The sequence below is a fragment of the Aquila chrysaetos genome, chromosome 21 (assembly GCF_900496995.4).
Source record: "Aquila chrysaetos chrysaetos chromosome 21, bAquChr1.4, whole genome shotgun sequence".
NCBI classification, from domain to species: Eukaryota; Metazoa; Chordata; class Aves; order Accipitriformes; family Accipitridae; genus Aquila; species Aquila chrysaetos.
This window is the reverse complement of record NC_044024.1, coordinates 17,312,979-17,335,462: the sequence shown is the minus strand read 5'-3', so window position 1 is coordinate 17,335,462 and position 22,484 is coordinate 17,312,979. Positions and strand designations below refer to the sequence as shown.

The 22,484-nt window shown below is 43.7% G+C and overlaps 2 protein-coding genes and 2 long non-coding RNA genes across 5 annotated transcripts; 1 reads left to right on the top strand and 3 right to left on the bottom strand.

Annotated features, from left to right (window-relative positions):
- Nucleotides 1-820: 820 nt before the first annotated feature.
- Nucleotides 821-7,161, bottom strand: LOC115333471. Its single transcript, XR_003920811.1, has 4 exons — nucleotides 6,772-7,161; nucleotides 6,350-6,511; nucleotides 4,470-4,609; nucleotides 821-3,926 (listed from the first exon to the last, which is right to left on the bottom strand). It is a non-coding gene; the product is annotated as an uncharacterized LOC115333471 (long non-coding RNA).
- Nucleotides 7,162-7,279: 118 nt separating this feature from the next.
- C1GALT1C1 (C1GALT1 specific chaperone 1) lies at nucleotides 7,280-9,301 on the top strand. Of its 2 annotated transcripts, none has more exons than XM_029996407.2 (2): nucleotides 7,280-7,393; nucleotides 7,898-9,301. In XM_029996407.2, exon 2 carries the CDS (start codon nucleotides 7,903-7,905, stop codon nucleotides 8,857-8,859), a length of 957 nt encoding a protein of 318 aa, XP_029852267.1. In that variant the 5' UTR covers nucleotides 7,280-7,393; nucleotides 7,898-7,902; the 3' UTR covers nucleotides 8,860-9,301. The 2 variants fall into 2 exon arrangements, with proteins under 2 accessions (XP_029852267.1, XP_029852268.1); XM_029996408.2 differs by lacking the exon at nucleotides 7,280-7,393 and adding an exon at nucleotides 7,402-7,443.
- A 1,957-nt stretch (nucleotides 9,302-11,258) lies between these two features.
- On the bottom strand, nucleotides 11,259-18,885 carry MCTS1 (MCTS1 re-initiation and release factor). The gene is made up of 6 exons (XM_029996409.2): nucleotides 18,729-18,885; nucleotides 17,807-17,959; nucleotides 16,972-17,069; nucleotides 15,730-15,863; nucleotides 14,607-14,674; nucleotides 11,259-12,391 (listed from the first exon to the last, which is right to left on the bottom strand). The coding sequence occupies exons 1-6, from the start codon at nucleotides 18,737-18,739 to the stop codon at nucleotides 12,310-12,312; spliced, it is 546 nt and encodes a 181-aa protein (XP_029852269.1). The 5' UTR covers nucleotides 18,740-18,885; the 3' UTR covers nucleotides 11,259-12,309.
- Nucleotides 18,886-21,591: 2,706 nt separating this feature from the next.
- LOC115333470 lies at nucleotides 21,592-22,448 on the bottom strand. The gene is made up of 2 exons (XR_003920810.1): nucleotides 22,404-22,448; nucleotides 21,592-22,002 (listed from the first exon to the last, which is right to left on the bottom strand). It is a non-coding gene; the product is annotated as an uncharacterized LOC115333470 (long non-coding RNA).
- Between the last annotated feature and the right edge of the window lie 36 nt (nucleotides 22,449-22,484).

The window sequence follows — 22,484 nt, the reverse complement described above, 5'->3', positions numbered from 1 at the left end:
ATAGCAGTTGTAACCAATAGCACATCCCGATAAGCCATGAATATCTCCATCCACATTCAAGTAGCACAAGTTACACCACCTCAATACTTCAATCCATTTGCTTTAGCACCAACCTATAAAAGGATGACCTATAACTGTTCAGTTTTCTGCCTGCTTTCTCTTCTCATTTCATGGTCAAAACAAGCACTTCACCTTAACTAGTGCAAATTTCCTTGGGGAGACAGGATCACATTATGATGAAGCCCATCAGATTTGTTTTAGAACTATAAAATGTCAGGATCAGCCCATAAGAATCCTTCCAAGTGTATATCGTAGTTCTCTTCCTATACGTTATTTCTACAATCCCATTCCAATTACCATGTTCCAAAGCCTTCACCTCATGCAGAGAAGCCAGCTAACACACGAGAAGCCATTGAAAACATTTCTGACAGCTTCTTTGACAGATGTTCAAGATATGCTGTTGACAGTATATATTTTAACTGCTTAGGATTAATAATTAAAAATGATTCAGCACTGAGAATCATCTAACTTTGTTCTGATTGGAAAAAATCATGTTCAACTATGAGATGACTAGTATCATTAAAATTCTATTTCAGAGAACTGCTGTTAAGTGATAATTTTGCTCTTCAAATTAGGAGAGAGGATTAATAATTGAATCCAAAGACCTAGTTATATATTTTGGTGGGTTTGTTTCCTAATAGGAAGAATGACTTGAGCAAAAATCCATTAAAATTTTTAGTATTCCCATGCTAGTCTGATTCTAAGCTTTTCCATTAAGTAGCACAGTCATAATGGCATTAAACCACTTAAGCAGCAAAAACAGCACATAATTATCACTTTTAATTCAATCTTTTAGAGTGTGAATAGATACTGTACATCACTGACAATTCACGCTCCTGAAGAGATTTTTCTATTCCTTCATAGCAGCTTCACAGCCTCTTGTACTGATATAACTGACCTAAACATGTGTAATTTTTTTCTCAAGAAAAATTCCTCAGAATAATGAGCTAGCAAAACTAAGCACAGATGAAAGAAGTTGTAACAATCAGCTACTGCTTTATTCTTACCTGAAGGTAGACATTTAGATATGAGTGGGAACTAGGGCACCGTTATCCATGTATCAGCATATCAACATTTGAAACTATGAGTGTACTCTCAGAATTATGAGCATGTTAGATATTGCACGTATTAAAAAAAAAAGTCCCACATAAAGAGTATGAAGTACATGGAAGCTTTCTGTAGAAATGAGGGGGGAACAGAGAAGACTCTGCAGCACGTAGCATCCCCTCCCTTGCCCCTCAACAGACCCCACTGTATTTACCACCTGAGACCTCGTTCCCTTGGGAATTAGGAAGTGTGCCGTCTTATCCGTACCTGCTTGCCCCAAGCCGCAGTGACAATGGCTTGTCCCCTGCCATCAAAGGACTGATAGGAGGTGCAGCTGGTGCGAACAGAGCAAATATTCGCTTCGCACCACTGCCATCCTCGATGCCAGCGCTGCAGGGAGCCAGGAGCAACGCTGAGCGTTGCAGGGTCAGGGATCCCCCCGGTGCCCTTCTCCTGGTGCACCCTCCCATAGGATTACGCCTCTGGCACACTGTAGCAGCTACTACCATGGTGCTAAGGAGCAGTGGCACCTTTGCATTTTTGTATCTGTTAAAGGGATCCATAAAGGCCAATAAAAGGCAGAGCGCAGGAGTGCTGTGGCTTAGTTGTTGACAGCAGCGACTCTGCTAAAGGCTGCAGCACGGTAGCTGCAGTAACAGAAGGCTGGGCAAGTCAGGAGTCTAAATACAGCCTGCTCTTCACAAACTAAACTGAAAGAAACCAGACAGTACGCTAGGACTGGCCAAGCTGAGGCCCTGAGAGACAATACAACACTGTCAACATCTCTTTGAAAGAGAAAGAGGCTAAAATCTGACACATTGATCTCAAATGCAGCAATATCTCAGACCCTACGCGCTCTCCTCTTTTGCCTGCAGTGTATGCTACTCCCTGCTCACATGCATGCGCTATTAGCACTGCTTACATCCCTGCTTCACCAGAAAGCATAAAGCTTCTACATCTGATCGCGGTGCCAGAGTGACAGCATCCCCTCCTACACAGAACAAGCTCTCTCTTTCATGGGTCCTCAGCTACCACGTAAAGATGAAACGGTTCTTCTCCCACCCCAGGACCAGACATACAACGTTCATGGTACATCTCCCCTCTGCTAAATCACAGCTTCTGCACATACAGCTCGGGAGCCTCCTGTTTCAACATCAGTATAGGAAAGCAAACGTCTGCTTGGAGAATCTGATACTTTCAAACCTCAATTTCCTTGACGAAATAAAGGGATGCCAACATTTCGTACAAGAAAGCATCTCATGGAAGCTACTGACATTCAGGCCTGCCAAATGCTCTGCTATTTCCATCCTTCCTCTTCCTCCTCTTCCCTTATTCGGCTAACATCAACAGAACTTCACAGATCCTCCCATCTAGTAACAATAACTATTTACTCACCATAACCCCTTTTACAATAAATACCATGCCAGAAGCTTTTGCGTATCTCCAGGTTGCAGGTAACCAAACTGAGGCAATGCCTAAAGAAGATTTTCTAAGACACTGGAGCAGAACTCCTGCAAACCAAGCCACAAACCTAGTCCTGTGCTTAGGCTCCACAAACTGTCCGTAAATCACGTCAAGGCAGCGCCTGAAGAGCAGCGTTCCCCTTCTGGCTTCTCTGTGTGCCACGGGGCCGTCTTTGTCACTGCTGCTCGCAATGGTGCTTCTTACCTATGCAATCTGAGCCTGAAAAAACATAATTTGAGACCGTAATTTTCTGCAGAGGCCCTTTTACAAATAACCTCAGACTGACAAAAGCAAGCTCCTTAAAGATGCAGCAAAAATCACTTCATCACTGTTTCATGCATTTTAGTTTAAAGGACTATTAAGAACCCATTCTTTCTGATAGAATTCTATTTTGAGCTCCACTTTTTTTTCCTTCAGGAGCTTGAAAAATAAGATTTCTCTCTCTCTGCTTTTTTTTTTCCTGTTTCTATCTGAGCAATGATGATTTTTTTTTTTTTCTGTGCTTCTAAGAGAGTTGACATTAAAATGTCTAGTTCCTATTCTCTTTCTGTTGTATTTGTGCATCGGAGCCATTCACAATTATGTCAGCTCAGCTCTGGGCATTGTCTCTGCTAGTTCAATTCCAGCTGAATTGCTGGAGCTAGCAGGACATTAGCATTCACTTGATTGATTTGGCATACCCAGAGAATAAGATGAGTTTTGCATTCAGCTACACACATTAAAAACTGAAGAAATTATAAAGCAGTCCAAAGTTGGTAAGTTCTTTTGGAGTCACACGTCTTTTGCGTCTCATATATCTTCCTGTGCTTGAGGGCACCATTTAAATAATGGCTATTTCAATGCCAAGCTCTTCCTTGACAGCGCTCATGGATGAAAGAAGAGCGAAAAGTGATTTAAAACTATTGTTTAACATAGTTAATCAATTTAACAGATTTCAAGGCTAAACGAGCATATTATGCACTATCTCCTATAAAATGTGGGCTATACAATCTCATCTTGTAATTCCAGAATTTTGTCCAACAACTGGAGAGAACACTTTTTCAGAGGTAAATACTTCAACCCAAGTTTTGAAATTAGTATTAAAAATATAACACTGTATCTCTTGATGGCTTTAAAACTTTCTTCCTTTGTCCAGTGCCGACCCCTGTGACAAGGTCTTGGTGTCCAATGTGGCTGTGCACGCTTGCTCAAGATGCACACGACCTATGAAGAGTCCACGTCTTTCCAGATTCCAGATTTTGAGTGTGAAACTAAAGTGAAGAGGAGGACGCAGGGCAAAATTTTCAAATGAGGAGACTAAAGTTTGGCTCCAGAATCTATCCTTCTCCAAAAGAAATGCTCAGCTGAGCAGCTCCCTGTGAAGTGAATGAAGAAATATGGCTTTACCTACCCGCGAACTAAAATCTCCACCTCACTATTTTATGACTTTAAAACAGGGATTCCCAAACCTTTTCCAACAATAGGACTGAAGACCTCAGCAGACATGTTTGTTCAATTACGCACTTTATGGGCTGAATGAAATAATGGAAGTCCCAGGCGTGTAACAGAACAGTAATAGCTGACCTCTTCATAAAAGCCCTTTTCTTGCACTGTCTCTGTTGGCATCAGTGGGAGTTCAGCTATTCGGAGGTAAGAGTTTGCAACCTTCAGATCATAAACAAACACACTTGACCTCCTCTCCTGATGGAGTCAGATGGACGGGTAAAACTTGTGTGTTTTCCAGCAGCTTCAGCATCATAAATACATGGGTGATGAGACAACAAAGTCAGCTGTCCCAGTTCAACCATACCTCTGCATTTCTCATTATTTCAACAGTATCTTCTGATTAGGGGTTCTTTCTATGTGGCATATAGCTCAACTGGTGTTTTAACTGCCCAGAAAAGTCTGCAATAGCTCACCTCTAACTTTGGTTACCCGCTCCGAATGTTACTGCACTGCTGTAGCCCAGCCTCTCTGCTGCACACTTACATAACGGAGAGACAGATGAGTCTGTTTCCAAGAGAGTGGACAGTCATTTGTGATCATTAACAAGCAGTCACTGTAAGAGATGACAATTCATGTGTCAGCTGAAACATTTTGCATTAATTGGAACAAAGTTCCTATCAAATATGTTCTGATAATAGCCAATCTCTCATGGACATTTCGGACCACACAGTGAGAACATTATGTTTGATGTCTTTCCTTGGAGGCAAGAAAGAGCATCAGAAGGCAAATGCAGCTGCAGGCAGCGAGGAAAGACAAACAGAAAACGGCAGGGGATCAGCTGTCTGTCGAGACAAGCAACGAGCCGGGGAGCAATTCAGCTCTGTCAGCAGTTTAGATCCTGGCACAGGTCTGTAGGTTTCAAAAGCTGCTATTGTTTGAGAGCGTGGTAGAGATTACTACAAAGGATCAGTAGGAAGTAAGGGGTGAAGCTGCAGCTAATGAACATCTCAACGGACAGCAAGCCAGTGCTCAAAGCTGAAATCTGGCCGATACTCTGTGTGCATACGTAACCGCACGTTTTAATACAAAACTAATGCACAGCCATTTGCGGTGATCTTAGTTCTCCTGGTTCATTCCTACCGTGTGGCTAAGCATCTCCCTTGGCTTTCCTCACCCAACCTCCATCTTAGGGCTGGCCCTTCCTTGCTTATGAGATTTGACTGGTTCCCAGCCCATGGCGGAATGGCTTCAAACACTTATCTCCTGCAGTTTTTAAAAAGTTTCTTGTAGTAATTTGAGATGGATAGTTTACAGGAGTACATACATGTATGTCTAAATGAGTTCTAATATAGCTCCAGAATACTTAACAATGGCTGCTGTGAGATCTTATGCATTACTATGCCATTTTAGCCCTTTTAACACAAAGCAACAGTTTCAAGCAACACAGAAGAGTCTCTTCAGGTTTATAACATGTTTTACATGCTGCTTAAACTTTCTCTTCACTGATCTGCTGCTGGATAAAAGCAATGTTGAAAATGTATTAAAGCGCCAGTCAAGATCTGTAACTACATTAGTCATTCTGTCAGAGCCTTGGAAAGAACCTCACTGAAGTCAAGCAGGAAAACAATTTGCTGAAGCATCAGCTGAAGCAGTGAATCGCAACTCATTCAAATCTGTCTGAAGTACATGATCAGGCAACTGCTGAAGCCCTGAAAGCCACAACTGATTCTGCAAACAGGAGATACGTAAAACAAACTTTGAGCTGACCTCTAATCTCTGGTATGTGATAACAACCTGAGTGTCCACCTATTTATACCTTAAAGGCAGCCAGGTGGGAAAAGATAGGATGAGTGATGTTCCCTTAGTGTGGCAACAGAACTACCTGAACATACAAACTGACAGTATTCTCCTATCACAGTGTGTAACTGGGGTTTAGCTCCACTGAATGGAGCCAATCTGGACATACAGCGATCCAACCAAAATCACTGTTTTGTAACATTTTTACCTGAACCACAAGCAATGATTCCCCAGGCCCAGAAGAGTCAAGCAATCGATATTCTTACAGATCTTTTTGCCAAGGTAACATCGTTAAGCTTTGATGTCTACAGTACAACCACGAGCCTAAAAAAAAAAAAACTTACTTGAATAACTGAGGCATCTGGGGAACCCAGCCAGATGCCAGAGAATCCAGAGGAGCTCAGCTGTAAATTGACTTAAATAAAACCCACCGAGTTCAGCCAACCAGGGCATACCTTACAATATAGGGAAAACCTGCCTAGGACTTTATCCTAACCACTATGTTGGCCTAAGAGTACACTATGATCAGCTAATAAAGAGATAAAATATGTAAAACCTTTTTTTTTTTTCTCCTCAAGAGGCTGGCGGAAAAAGGGAGCTAACTATTGTTCAGTGATGCTCCTTCAAATCAGGTGTCAATCATAAGTTCTTGAGAGATGATGTGTAGAAAGTGATTCCGACATGCCTCTTTCAATCTGGAGCTCAGGAATAATCACCACTAAAGGAAAGAAAAAGTTATGTTAGCAGAAAAACGTTTTGGCTTTACTCTTTAAATGTTAACTGATCTCGTGTGTGTGTGTTGCGCTCCATGCCAGGGAAAAGGAAAACAAGTGAAACGTACTATGCTTCCAGCACACCGTATTTTATTAGTTTGGAAATTCAGGGCAGTATATCCCATCGGCGTCAGCAGGTGTGATGCTGGATATGGTTTAAGGCCGGTTCTACCTTTCCTTCGCCGCCCCGTCCCCATTGGCCTACCTTCCGATTTAAAAGCAGCGAGTTCGCGCTAGAAGAAACTCAAAAGTCAGGTAAAGACCTCCGCGAAGAGGTTCAGGTTAGCACCGCAAACAAGGCGCCAAGCAGCCGCCGCCGCGGCCCAGAGGCCGCCCCGGCCCGGGCTCGGCCGGGGAGCAGCGCCGAGCGGCCCTTCTGGCGGGGCTGCCCCGCCGGGCCGGCCGCTCCTCCGCCGGCTCGGCCACGGCCCCTCCAGCCTCTGCCTACAGGCGAACCGGCGGCGCCCGGCCCCGCTCCTCCGCACCACACGGGCGCCGAGGCTCCTCTCCTCAGCCGCCCGGCGAGCCGGCCTCCCTGACGGCACCCTCCGGCCCCGCGGGGGCCGCCGCCGTGAAGGCAACGAGCGGGGAGAGACCGCCGCGGGGGCGAGGCGAGGGCAGGCGGGCAGCGGGGCTCGCCGTCCGGCGGCCGAAGGCGGCGGCACCGGGAGCGGGAGCGCACCGCGAGATGGCGGCCGCGCCTCCGCACCAGCGAGCGGGCGGGCGGTGCCTAGAAGGGCCGCGGGCGGCGCTTCCGGCGGGGAAAAGGAAGAGGCGGTGAGGCGGGGCGGCGCGCTTCCGGGGCGCGGGAGGGCCCGGCGGCACCGGTAAGCGGGCGGGCCAAGGGGAGGCAGGGCCGGTCCCAGCCCCGGCGGTTGTAAGGCTGCCCCGGCGCTCCGGGTGTCTCGGGGGGCGGGCTGCCGTTAGCGGGATAGAGGGCAGGGTCCCGGGACTACGGGGGGCCTGGCCTCCGGTACCGCGGCGTCTCCGGTACCGCGGTGCTGCGGGCGGGCGGGCGGGGAGGCTGCGGGGTCGGAGCAGAGCAGCGGCGGGGCGAGGGCCGGGCGGTCACGGCGGTAGAGCAGGTCCGGTGGCCGAGACCCCTCCCGCCGGGGTCTGTCGTACCGTCAGCGGTAACGAGAGCCGAGCTGGGGGACTTTTTTTTTTTTTTTTTTTTTTCCTTCGGTACCGCTCCTTCACCAGCGTCGTCCTGGTACGTGAGCGAAGGGAAGCGCAGCTGGGTTTAGAAATTGAAGAGCGTATTGAAACTATACGGAATCTGCAGTAGTAAACTTACGCCGTAAGAGCTTACAGGAATGTCTCCTTTCTAGGGAAAATGATTTCTGAAAGCAGCTCCTTCGTGAAGGGAGTGGTGCTCGGAGGAGCCTTCTGCATGTTGGTTACGCTCCTCGGACATATTAAGGTGGGCCACGGGACTAAAGCGCATCACCATGAGCATCACCACATCCAGGCTCCCAACAAAGAAGATGTCTTAAACCTTTCAGAAGGCGAACGCGTGGAGCTTAGTAAAAGTATCCGCGTTTATTGTATCATCCTTGTGAAACCGAAAGATCTGGGGCACTGGGCTGCAGTGAAAGAGACGTGGAGCAAGCACTGCGACAAGGTGGAATTCTACAGCTCTGAAAACGTCAAAGTGTTTGATTCTGTAGCCCTCAACACAAATGACTTATGGGTGATGATGAGAAAAGCTTACAAGATAACGTATGAACGCTATAAAGATGAATTCAGCTGGTTCTTCCTTGCATATCCAACAACATTTGCTATTATTGAAAATCTCAAGTATTTCTTACTGAAAAAAGACCCCTCGCAGCCTTTTTATATAGGCCACACTGTGAAATCTGGTGACCTTGAGTATGTAGATGGCGAGGGAGGAATCGTCTTAAGCATCGAATCACTAACACGACTCTCCCGTGTTCTTGAAGACTCTGACAAGTGTCCAGAGCAGGGAGGCATGATTTGGAAACTTGCCGAGGACAAACAGCTAGCGATCTGCCTGAAGTATACTGGAGTGTTTGCTGAGAACGCGGAAGACGCAGAAGGAAAAGACGTCTTTAACACGAAATCAGTCGGTGCTCTCATTAAGGAAGCAATGTCTACTCACCCTCAGCAGGTGGTGGACGGCTGCTGCTCCGACATGGCCATCACCTTCAGCGGACTGGCCCCGAACCACATGCACGTGATGATGTACGGTGTTTACAGACTGAGACCCTACGGCCACACGTACAACGATGCACTTGTCTTCTTGCCACCTGCAGGCTCAGACAATGACTGATGTCTCTCCAGAGAAGACCTGGAACCATGGAGTCAGCTCTTCTCATGACACGCATTTGTACTGACAGATTCGATTTTTGTACCTGGTGGTACTGGTGTACAATTTTTTTTTTGCACATTGAGGTTTGGTAAAGCTCTTAATTTTAAAAGTGGAAGGAGAACTTTTTTCTAAATCTTTTATACAGAAATGATTCTGGCTTTTGACAGTGCTGCAATGAAATGATAAAGAAGTTGTTAACGTTTATGGTAAAAGGAAATTAAGTTTATATGGGGGGTTTGTACATGTAAATATTTATTAATGAAAACTCAAATGAACTTTAGTCTACTATTACAAATCTATTTTTGCAAGACTTTGATTCTTCCAATTCTTCCAGGCATTTCTAGAATGTCTTTATATCTTTCCAAGACGTACCAATAAAACTGACTACACATTCAGTCTCAAAGACTAACTTTAAGCTATTTCCTTTACACTAGGCTACACAATAGCTTGAGCTATGCTGTTTATGCAGCACCTGTCGCTTTATGCACAGCCTCCTAACCCAGTAAGGAATTTGCAAGCAGCAAGCTGACAAGAGATCTGTTAGGAAGTTGCAGCAGAGTAATATTAAGTGACCTTTGGACTGCTGTTTTTAAGCAGACAAAGAGGTAACTGTACTTGAGTAAGTATTGACATGGTCACATAGCCTGTTATTACAAGAGTAATTGCTCGTTTAAAATTTCACTTCATACGTAAGTATATTAGAATAAAGGTGCGGTATTATTTTCACTCCTGTTAGTGGTGCTAAGCATTTACAAGAAGTTGGTTAACTGTCAATTCAAATGTAGCGTAGACATGTTTACAGATACTGTTAACACCAAGATGCAGAAAGAGTAACACGTGCTTGTACTCCCAACCTTTCTTTGAATATTACACAAAACAGGTTACATGCACAACAAAGCAATACGCAGACCTCCCCAATACTGGGTTGGGGGGTTGTGTGGTGGTTTTTGGTTTTGTGGGGTTTTTTGTTGGTTTACAATCGAGTGCACTTGAAATGAGTTTTATACAAGTTACCAGGTCACACTCCCTCACAGTCACAGCACGTGGGAATAAACAGCACTTCAGTATTTACTCCATTTAGAACTCACTGACCTGACCCAGGTGTTTCAAGACTTAAAGAAGGTGCTACATCTAGGACTATCACAGGCTTTGTTGGTACTACAATAACATACTATCTTCTCAGGTCTCTTATGGATATCTCACCTTTCTTTAACAGACTATTTGTGATATCTCATCCTATTCTCAGCTGCAAGGAGGCAGGTGGGGAAGTGAAACAGCTGCTTCAGAGGTGATGAGAATATCCACATTTTTTTCTGTTTTAAGCATCAAGGCCTTCATTTTTGACAAGCATGGTAAGACAACTGCTCAGACCCCCAAGCAAGCTACCACAGCTCAGCTGTTTCAGAAGGTGCACCTTGTCTCACCTTTTGCACATTCTCCTCCTCTGTGTCAGTCAGAGCTCAGCTGACCTAGCAAGACAAACATGTACATGATTGCTGCCAAAACCGAGATAAAACTTTAGTATTTTTTATGTTTTTCTAAATTGGTATACAAAATAATTTAAGCATGATTTGACTTGTATCTTCTTACAGAATCATTTTTTAAAGGTTAGATCCACCATTGGGAATACTCTGACAAAGCCAGACAAAAAAAGTAAAATTTTGATTTCAGTGGTGTTTCTGATATTAAAGACAGTTCTGACCCCACTGCAACAACAGCAGTCATAGGGCAAGTCAAGGAAAAAGATTGGGAGTTAACATTTCAAACCAGAATAAATATAATTTATCACAGATTTGAGAGGTACTGTAACACAACAGGAGACGAGATGGGAGGGGGAAAAGCAAGCCACAGAACTCCAGACTAGCTCATCTTATGCAGAAAAGAACCACTGAAGCACAAACTGATTCCCCAAGAAATTAGTACATTTAAAGCGGAGTCTTGAAGATACATAAAAATGTCCATTAGCATTCCGAAGGGAAGGCTGAGGTTTGACCAAACTTTTTTCTGCAATGCTGCTGTAATAATAATCACCTTCATTTTTGTCTTCCTACATTAATAAATAGTTTCAGATTTACCCTGTGATTTTCAGAAATACGATCTTGTAAATCATTTTACAGGAGAAATTTAAAAGTAGCACATACTAGGTAACACATTCCATCTCCCATGTCTTAACTTGACTTTAGAATCAGATGGAGAACACCTCTGCCACTATCTTCTGTAAAGGTCCCAGGGTGGGGAAACCAAACATGCAGAACAGCACTGAGACAAGGCACTTGCATACAAAATTAGGTTCTCCCATTATAAAATACAAGTGTTAGAACAGAGACTTGAAATATTAATAAATGCTTCCAGAGACAGAGTTAGGAGTGGTAGACCTTAAAGTTTCCTTGGTTTATTAAATGGTTCCATGGCACAGGCTGTTTTCCATAGGCATAGCTTTGGGTATGCAGTTGCTGAACAAAGAGTCGGATTATCCAGACAAACACACAATGCTCTTTAACCCGTTCTGTAGATGTACATGTATGTGGCAGTGTGCACAAGCTGAGATCTCTTTTGAAGTTCCACCTGAAGAAGTTGCTCCTGGCTACACTGATAACCATGTTTTGCTATCATGACTTTGTTAAACAGTGATTTTGTTTCTGCTCCTAAAATAAGAAGGCAAACAGGGAGTAGAGCATCAGGCACCAAGTTGGCACACACTCCATCTGGAGTATGCCCACCATTACTATAAACTCCACTATAAGGAAAGCGATATCAAACAGTGTTGGCAGGTAGAAATTTGAACATATATATATATTCTTCAGATATGAACTAGCATAAAAGGATTTCTAGTCCACATACCAGTCTTAAATTCATAAATCCTATACAGATAAATGCATATTAAAAAGAGAAAATCCTTAAGTAAAATACTGAAGTTAATGCTGTTAATAAATTAAGTTAAAAATAAATGTCAAAAAACCTGATTTCTCCACATTCAAGACACAGGTAGACTAACAAGATGTTAATCAGAAGAAAAAAATCTGAAATGTTTCAGAGGTTTTATAAACCGTATTAATTATATTTCACATACACTTTATATTACTCTTTCAGAAGAGCATAAAAATGTAAACATTTCTTGGCTTTTTCCTCCTTTTTGTTTGCAATAGTCTACTCACAGTCCATGCAGGATCTTTCCATCAGATATCTTCAGTCACTGAAGACTTCGGTTTAAGACAAAACAAAAGAACTGCAATAAAAAGAAATCTAGAAAACTATTGTAGCCTAACAGTACTTTCGCATTCACTTGATTTATTTAGCATAGCCACAGAACAAAGTAATTTGTACATTCAGTCACATTAAAAACAAGGAATTACAAAGCAGTCCACATTTAATCTAAGTGCATTCCTTTGGAGTAACACAGTTCCTTTTGTTTCACTTGTATGTCTTCATATGCCAAAGGCCATCATTTAAATAGTGGATATTTTCGATACCAATCCCTTTGTTGACCTTCTCACTGTAGAAGGAGGAAAAAGGTACAGAAGTATTAGCTAGGTTAAATATTAGACCAGTACAAAATACAACATTTAAAGTAGAAAATGCAAACTTTGTCAACTGGAAGGGGAGAAGCTATCATCCACAAAGTCATAATCTTCAACCGCAGGTGGACAAGAAACAATATTTGTTATTACATGTACCCACATTGGTGAATGATAAGAGGACAATATTTGCCTTCCGCGTTTCGTCAACAACCTTCCACAATATTTTTAACTACTACTTTGTGGAAGGCAGTTCTTCAGACAACACTTCTGCTACTATTCTTAATTTTAGCATTTCTCTATCAAAGTAGCACAGCAGTTTTAAGTGACCCTCCCCCTCCTAGCACAGGAGGTGGTGTGACATGGCTGGAACATAGAATTTGACAACCTGTGGTTCCGAGTGTGCCAGTGACACAATCAAATGCAGGTGAGCTGCTTCACTGCTAGTTGCAGGACATCTACCCACTTAATAAAGAATTTTAAATGCTGAGTTCATGATCCAAGGACTTGCAGCATGTTACAGACATACTATCCTTCTGTATCTTTTGAGTCATGTCATCTTTTAAAAATGATTGGGTTTTGCATCTGTATTGGATTGGTGTTAATCTTTTTTCCACTACATTATTCCATGGAAAAAATCTAGTTTTGTCACAATAAACAAGACAAATCTCATCATTCGAGGACTCAGAACAAGTTTCATTCCTCTGGAGAATATAATTTACTGTGTTTACACTAAGTGTTCCATTACTTATACGACTTATCCAAAAGTAATCAGGAAGGAAAATACTGCTGAGTTAACTCCAATAACACATCATGGATCATAATCACACTAAGTGACTGAAATCATAGTTTCACAATTTTCTGCTTTAAACAATATCACACAAAAAAACATGCAAACAGGCTGTATAGATAAGTATCATTTAATTTTCCTCCCCAGTTCATGTTGCTTCTCACAGGAACAGGATATTCAGCCGCAAGGCTGCTGAATTTGAAGTTAGGATTAGGAATACAGATAATCTTGGTTTGCAGTGATTGCAGCAGATCACTGCAAATCTAGGACTGGGACAGAAGTAGCTATCCTTTCTACTTACTCTTGGAGTCTTTTGAAGGCACTACAAACAATCTTGAGGAATATAATTCCTCAATAGCTGCAGCAGGTCCAAACTGCTGCAGTCCCACTCTATCCCTGTCCCCTGTAACACATTCCCACCTCTCTCCCTTGTGCTACCATCACAACTTAGGATCACAGAGTGAAATTCATAAGATGATCCTGCTGAGAATTATCCCCACAAGAAAGAATGACTTGTTTTCATCAAAATCAGCTTCCTTACCCACCTGAGTGCTAGACAGGGCTGGAACCAACACAGCCCAAACCTGCTGGGTGCATCTTACATCCTGCTGCAAGACATTATAGAACTTAAAATGACAAAGTGGTTTAGCTACTTGTAATTTAGCACTATCTGAATGCTAAGAACAACTAACATCCATTTCCATTTTCTGTCTCTTTTCCTTCCCAAAGAGTTTTCAGTTGATGTTTATCCACTGAACAGACCTCTACATTTCAGAAGAAGCCCAGCTAAGCTAGTAAGCACATAAAGCAGGAATGCTGCATGTGGGTACAAGGTAAAGAAAAAGAGAAGGCCACAGAGGAAAGCCCAGCTGGTCAGCCAAGTACCAGCAGGACTTTAGTCTCGGCTGTTCCTGCAGACAAAAAAAAAAAAAAAAAAAAATCACTTCAACATTTTCAACCCCCTCAAATCCAAATTACATCTCTTGCCCAGTCCAGGTAGTAAGTACTCCATACAAATACTTCTTTGTTCAGCAAGATCTTTGAGAAAGTCTGATCAGAGAGCAAGAAATACTAACATTCAGCAGCAGCACTGATGTTCTGCGTCTTAAAATCCGCATTCACATGAAAAGAACTATTTTGATTCCATTTGGTAAACAAGTGAGGAGGGAAGTGTCCTGGCATATAAGCTTAAGTATAAGCTTAAACCACAACAGGAGGATACTCCCTGCCTCCTCTACTTTCCCTGAATATTAATCAACAAAATGAAATCTTAAAAAATTCTGTACTTGAACAACATGTGCTGCAACAGCAATGCAGTAACCTTGACAGTAGTTCTTATATTCCAAGCTAACACAGGAATAATGACGTGGGACAGGTTATATTTCAATTTTTAAAACACTTACATGTCCTCAGCTGACATCTTCATTACTCCCACACATAATGCATGTTGTTTTCCCTCCGCCATTATTGCCTACAAATTGCCACTAAGGAAAACAGATTATTTTAAAACTATTTCAGAAAAGTAAAAGCAATATGAGGAAACAACTTTCCAAAAAGTTTCAAAATCCCATGTTGAACTTTTACCCTTTTAGTAATTCTAGAGCTCTAGCTCTTAAAGATAAGCAAAACAATGCACTGCATTTAACAATTGAATCACAGTGTGTAGAACAAAGCATGTATTTATGAACTTCAAACAGCAATTACAGAAAAAGATCTCCCGGCACTACACTCCCATTTCTTCCTTTGTGCCTAACACTGAGAGATGACAGCCTCACCCTTTCTGGAACAAAACTGCACATGTTTGCGGGGCCATTTTAGATTCCAAGGTACAGAAGAATTGAGACACATCTAAAGAAAACCAGAAGTACTGAAACCAGACGTGTTCTTTTCAAAGCTTAGCAACACATGATGCTAACGGCAGATCTTTCTGTACAGCATCTAACTAACAACAAAAGCACCACAGCTTGGTATTATTAACGCTGTATTTGCTCAGGGTTCCTTTCTCAGTAATATCATGAGCAGGAGTGAATTAGCATACTTTCCTCATTTTACATATGCTAATTTCATCAGACACATAGAGCAAGTCCTGACTACAGCAAAGCTGATCCTAAACATCTTTCCAAATTCCCTAGGAACAGGAGCAAACTCTTCTATAACGGAAAGAGATACAAGATTGATTAAGGAGGCAGGGGACAAATTACACTGTGCCTCATCTGTTTTTACAGTTCTGCATAAAATCACAAAGGAGCTCCACTTATCAATTAGCTTAATGAACAGCATGCCACCCAACAGCACAGTAGGAATCATTATTTGGTTTGGATCACCACAGTAAGCAAAAAAAAATTAAGAACAATTTTAACCTTGCCAAATAACATCTGAACCTCTGCAGCTCTTTTCAGAACACTAGTTATTCCATGAAATACCATTAAAATCCAAAGTAATTCAGATTATGATCATCTGAGAACACAAGAACAGAAATTTAACTCATCTCACAGCAAGCAGTAATTCATCATTAAAGAAGGATACAACAACAGTATCAACGGCAGCAGGGTAAAGTTTTGCTCCAGGAGACGTCAGGCCAGGGCACATTATATTAGCTCCACTTAGTACAAATTTAATGGCGCCTTTATCAACCTGCTGATGTGGTAGAATAAATGGGTCTAGGAGGGGAAAGATAGAGCATTACAATTAATACGATGACAACATGAATAGCTCATTATCAAGTCAGTTTAGATGGGGCAATTAGATATATAGTCTGCTGCAAGGGTAGGAAGTTTGAGAAACAATTACCGGAGCTCCTGCTGGGCTGTACTGTCCCAAAAGGACACAAGTACTGTTCTCCCAGACCACATCTTTTATCCAAAAACCAAAGGGTAATCCAACACTAGGCCTATGCCTCCTGCATACTCATATACTGAGCAACAATTTTAACAAGTTCCCCTGGTGAAAACAATCATGCAAGTGCCCATATACTAAGATCTCTTAAGACCAAGGGGCCTTAAATCCCTCAAATTATATGTATAACCTCTTACATGAAAAAGAAACAGTTCAACATTAACAGGAGAAAAAAGGCAAAGATGGACAAAATTCATGAAGGCTGTCAGCTCTCCAAGCCACCCTTCCAGTGCACGCACCTTCTTGAAGTATTGCAATCACTGAGATTTGACCAAAAAACATTTTTAGGGACACCTACACTCATCCAAATGAGAGTAACACAATCAAGCAGAACAGTGAGAACAACAAGAAAAATAACGTGAGAGTAAATTGTAAGAAGTAAAAAGCATGCCGCATAAATTGTTACAAGAGACAAGAATACATTACAGCATTAAACTCATGATTAAAGAATATTTTTCTAGTAAGAACCTACAAGTATTTGGAAGGAAGCAAAAAGGGTTTAAAGGAAGACTTGAAAGAACAACGATAGGGACTAACAACAGGAAATTTAGATCTCTGTCCTAGGGAAACCTCCCTCAAGATTTTTTGCAGAGCTTTGCACAATTTAATTTTTGGAAATCAAAGCTCAGATTGCTTAACAAAGAGCATTACAGTAATTATGGGGGAAGCAACCCATATAGGCACCCAATACAGCAAAGCAATAAATTACAGTTGAAAAGGTATGCTATATCTTTAAGATCAATTGTGGAACATATATATATATATGCATATGCACATAAGTACTAAGTTCTTTTTAATTCAGTTCTACAGAAGTCCTGTGGAATCACGCGCTCACCCCTCTCTCCCCACCACTACCACCCCCAAGAAACTTACATTTGTGAAGCAACCTTAGCGTTGGGTAAAAAATCCCTTCTCTTTGTCTGAAGAACAGCAACTCCCCATTCACAGTGAGGATTTCTATGTGTTCATGACTGCAAGATCAAAAAAAGATTATTCCAATAGCTACTTAACCCTTTTATAGTTTAAATTAAGTATTTCACTTCACAGAGTCTGGTCTATCTTGGCATCTGAGAATTAAGAAAGCCAATTAGCAAGAAAACTTAAAACTAAAAATATTATTTTTTTAATGGCTTGTTCTTCAACACTGGCCTCCTGCACACTTCCTTCACCTTTAAAAAACAAGAAAGAAAAAAAAGAAAAAAAATCTACAAATATCCAGCTGGTCACAAACTGCATTTCTTGGGGTTTTTTTTTTAAACACAATACAGAGAGAGGACAAGGAGAAGGAATCAGAAAAATACACTACCCTCTATTTAAAAAAAAAAGACAATAATCCAGATAATATATGGAAGCCCCAAAAATAGTAAAAAAATGCTACTGAAAGCTATCCAAACAAGTTTGAGCTTCCATATCCATAAAGCTGAATGCTTCCCTTCAACAACAGGCTGATCCCTGGAGAGTCCCTGAATATACTGCACATTCACTACTAGGCAGCATTTTTGTTTTCCTCACACATCCTACTAGCATGCCTTCAAGAGCGTGATGAGCACACGCAAACTTTCTGGTTTGGCCAGAACATGGACTATTACCTATTAAGAAATGATAGATGCTTTTCAAAAACAGTAGGTTCATCTACTACATAAAGCAAACGTATAAAGGAAGCAATCCTAGCACCTCGGAAGCAAAGTTTAAGAGAAAAGAAACTTACCATCTTACTATTTTGACTGGGTCTTTCTTTGGCATAATTTGGTTTAGCCATGGTTCAATGACAGGAAACTGGTCTATCAGTTGATTCTTAATACCTTTAATAACTGAAGTCTTCAGCTGGATGCAGTTTGATACATTCTCCTTTTCATCAAATCTGCCAAGTGAGTGAAAGCATTTCAGAAATGCACAATTTGCTGCCCAAAAGATGCCGTATCTCAGCAGCATTCTTTGGAAATGCTTATGAACTCGCTATAAAACCTTAGCGGTACCACATCTGTCCAACTTTCAAATCTAGGATTTTACGAGGCTTCAGTTCGTCCCCTGGGAACACTGAGCTGGGGGAAGGCCAGGGGGTTGCCACTAGTAGGCTGTCTTTGCCCCTAAACTTTGCGTACATCCATGAAACATGCTTTTAGTCTCACAGATACACCTTGGCACGCAGCGTTATCTCACTCAACTCGTAGAGCAGACTTTGCTGGTAACACTAACGCCTACAGCCCTGCTCAGACGTATTTACCTTTACCGCAGATGTACGAACTGCGCTTTGCACTACCCCAAAGTTCAGACGAATTAATGACCCGGCTTACTTTTTAGGTTTTTTCCTCTGTAACAACCAAGCGCCCGAACGGCCCAGGCCAGCGCGCCCGAAGGCAAAGCCGACGCCTGCGGGGCGGGCGCTTCCCCGCGGGCTGAAGGGGCGCCCCGGGGAGGCCGGGGCTGCCGGCGGGGAGCGGGGCCGGCCGCTCCCGCGCTGCCCCCGGCCCCAGCCCCCGAGCGGGGCCTGGCCGTGCCGGTACCGGTGCCGCGCTGAGGCCGGGCCGGCAGGGCCGAACGCCGGGCCCGCCCCGGCCCCGCTTTCCCCCAAACCCTCCCCGGCCCCGCTTTCCCCCAAACCCTCCCCGCTTTCCCCCGGCCCCACTCACTTCTTGAACATCCTGGGGGCGGTGGGCGCCGGGCGGACGAGTGCGTGGGGCCGGCGGGCGGCGGCGCGGGCACCCACAGCCTCCGCGCTCCCTCACACGAGGCTCCCGGCCCTCCCCTCCGCGCCAGCCGGAAGACGCCGCGCGCTTTACGGCCTGTCGCGCCGCTGCATAACAACGGAACGCGCCGAGCGTCAACCGCGGCGGGCGGGGACTACAATTCCCAGAGGGCGCTGCGGTGTCCTCGGTGCATGCGCACTGGCGGCGCGCAGGGCCCGGGGGCCAGGGCGGCGGCGGCGGCGGCGGGGCCGGGCCGCTCCGGTCAGGGCCAGCGAGCCCCGGGAGGGCTGCCGAGCGGCATTCCGGTCCTTCTTATCGCTCCCCCCCGGTTTGGTGCGGCATTGCCAGTCTCGTGCTGCTGACTGCGAACAACGTGACGTCGTTCTGAACTACAAAAGGGCGCGGAAGGACGAACCGCAACTCCATAAACCGAAGTCGTCTCTTAAAACCAGCACAACTGCTTCAAAGGTTTCAGGTGGATGAAAGACATTTTGCCAGTCGTTTTTTCAAGGCGTACGTAAAACCCAGGTTTGCCAGAGCAGGCCCGCAGGCAGGGCACGGGGTGAGAAGTGACCTCATTTTACCGTCTTCGGCCCGCTCTTCTGCCGAACCGCGGCCCGCTGCGCAAGAGCGGCTTCGTTCCGCTTTCCCAAGAACTAGGTGCTAGTTAGTTGCAGACACGGCTCTGTTTTCCCCGGTAATATATCACTTTTCATTAAAATAAATCCTTCAAGAGAAAAAGCGCTAGTAACTACTAACATCGTTTAAACACAAAATACGTTTAACAGGAAAAAACGCAGCCGCCTTCACACCAGCAAAGCAGGAGGTGTCCTCCCGCCAGTTTCAGAACGGGACACAAGATCCTGTCTACGGCATTCTGGGGGAAAAAAAAAAAAGGCGAGGGGGGGGGAAAGACGTTTCTTGGCAAAGAGCAGATACTGGAGCCGGCCAGGGAATCGGCAGTGCCACATCCTTCAGGGTGGAGAAGGAGCAGAAGAAACGTGGCTTGCAGCGAAGGTCTCAACTGCCAGACAGAGAGATGAGTTCTGGCAAAGACGATCATGCTCCATAGTGTTTTTCGGGATCAAATTAGGTTTTGCTTGGTGGTGGCTGCAGTAATTATGGGCATTAGTAGAAAAACGTAGATAGAGGGAATTTAGCTTACTGCTTTTTAACTCTTTTTAAGGGCAGACATCCATGGTTTTGTTCTTTAGGCAGGTAGCTGCTACATAAGCACAGATAGAGGTGACCGCCCTGTTTCTTTTTAGAGTAATGGAAATGCTACCACTGGCATAAAGGGGAGAAGGGGGAGGACATAAAAGGCCAGGTCATCATTTATGCTAACTACCAAGTTCTTTTTTCCATACGAAACAAATGAATCAGCTTTGATACTATAACAACTAATCAAAACCTAATACCTAAGAGTTACATCAGTCATACAAAGCAAAATCAAGCCTTTATGCATGGTAGCATTTATTCAAATAGTGAAATGCAGAGTCAGGAACGCACTAACAACTTTTAAAAAGGACAGGAATGAACTATGGCATTATATAAATATTCAGGCATTTAAGTCATGAACGCCACCTCCACCTACTTTGTAGCATCACTAAAAATACTAAGCTCTAATCAAGAATTCCATTTTAACTGAAACACAGCGGCATTGCTCATGCCCAGATTAGAAAGTGAGAACAGTTTATCACGCCAACAAACTATTCCATACCTTTTTTGTGCTCTTCTGAATAACTTTTATTAAATAATACTTTGCCAAGTAAACAATCCTTGCAGCTGTGCTCGCATTTTTAAAAACTGTAGCAAAAAATTCATTATACTCCCACCTCAAATGTTAGAAACATAAGGTAAACTTTTACCCTCGATAACCCCTGATAAATATGGCACATCTCACTGAAACCATCTGAACCACTGGTTTCATGCTAGCCTAAAACAGCAAGATTAGTTCCTGGTTTTCAAAAATAGCATCTGTCAAGAGGGAGCTCTTATCTCCATTTTTCTGCTACCTTAAAGCACTTGGACCACTGGCTCCTGTCAGGGCCAAGCTAACCTTGAGTCTGGTCTCAACATCTCCATCTTCTCTTCCAAATGCTTTTTGTTGGTGTAGCTACGAAGACTGCAAGGCCAGCTAACTGCTTGCCCAATCTAAATTTGCTCGTACAAAGGATTTTTGAAGAAGGCTCCGAGCACCTCGACTGGAATTTCTTAATATAGCTCTCAGTATTATTGTTCAGCCTCACCACCAAAAAGCTGGAGACATTTGCTCTGGTTGCAGTGTCACTTTTAAGTAACAAAATTTTAAAAGCGTGGTACCTGGATAAGATGGACAAAGCAAGAGGCGCATCCAGCAAATAGCTTTACAACCCCTCCAGCCCCGACAGAAACCACCCCTTGGGATCATATGCTAAATAGAAAGGATTTAGAATCTCTCCCTCCACATGTTTCAGTGGGAAAAGGGCAAAATCCATTGCACCTGGCTTCTTCCTGGCTCCCCAGCACTTTACCTTACCTTTACCCGCTCTCCCATGTATCCCAGACCATGGCTGGTCAGGAGCTGCGTGTTCTGACTGATGGGACACAGTTACTGACTCTTCCCCACATGAATGACTGCATGGAGAAGACAACCCTCCCGCTCCTCCAGGAAAAGGGACGCTTACTTATGTCTCCTCTTCTATAAATCCAATCATTTTCACAAACCAAGGATCTGTAGAAATTTAAGATCTCTTGCATCTCTACACCTCTTACCTAATTTGGCTTAAGTGAACATGACAGTTACTGGGAACAGAGGAAACCTAGATAGCGTAATCATAGAATTTTATTTACTTAGCAAAGCTGTTCATTTCTGTTACATCTCACTTGGAATGTAACTTATAAGTACCTGGGAACTACACAGCCTGTTCTCAAGCCAGTCAGAAACACACTGAAACTTTGTGTGTTTTTTTTAACCTGGAAAAAGTACTTTTCCACACATCAGTAGCATTACACTACAGGCCTCAGGAGCCCTCTGCCAGTTACTCAGACAGAAAATACGCTCCAGAAAAACCTCAGTAAAGTTACATTCATATCTCCAGGAACCGCAGTTTCTGTCAAGACAGGTTAGCATATCTTTTTCTATCAAACACAGAACTGCCAAGAGCCTTCCCCCGAGGAGCTCTGCTGTCAGGAAGGCAGGTGTAAGCTCTTGGCTGAAGTCCTCGGAGGGTCTCTTCTGGAACAAAACCTCATCCCTTGTTTTGTTCCTTTTTCTGCAGCTGTTTCTCACCGGTGATTGAATCGTAACAACGCTCTTGGAGAGTTCACGTTTCCGTTGGTAACAGATACCAGCCAGCATCAAAAAAGAGCCACCAAAGGTCCACGATTTCTGGGTTTGCTTCCAAACGTTACAACAAACGCCAAGAAGCAACGACCCTAGGCTTTAGCCCAACGCACGCCCGTCTCTATTAGAACCCTCTCAAAAAGCTGACGCTAAATGAATTGCTTGTAAATAAACGTAAGAAAAAACCACTTCCAAAATAAGGTGACGGGCCGAAGCCTGCAGCTCGCCGGCAGGCTCCCGGCGGGGCAGCCCCGTCCGAGTCCCACTTAAACCCGCTTTTACACCACATTTACCTCAGCCGGAGGCCCGCGCGGCGACCGACAGGCAGGACTTGGGCTTCCCACGCGTCCCCCGCGGGCCGATCCCCGCCGCAC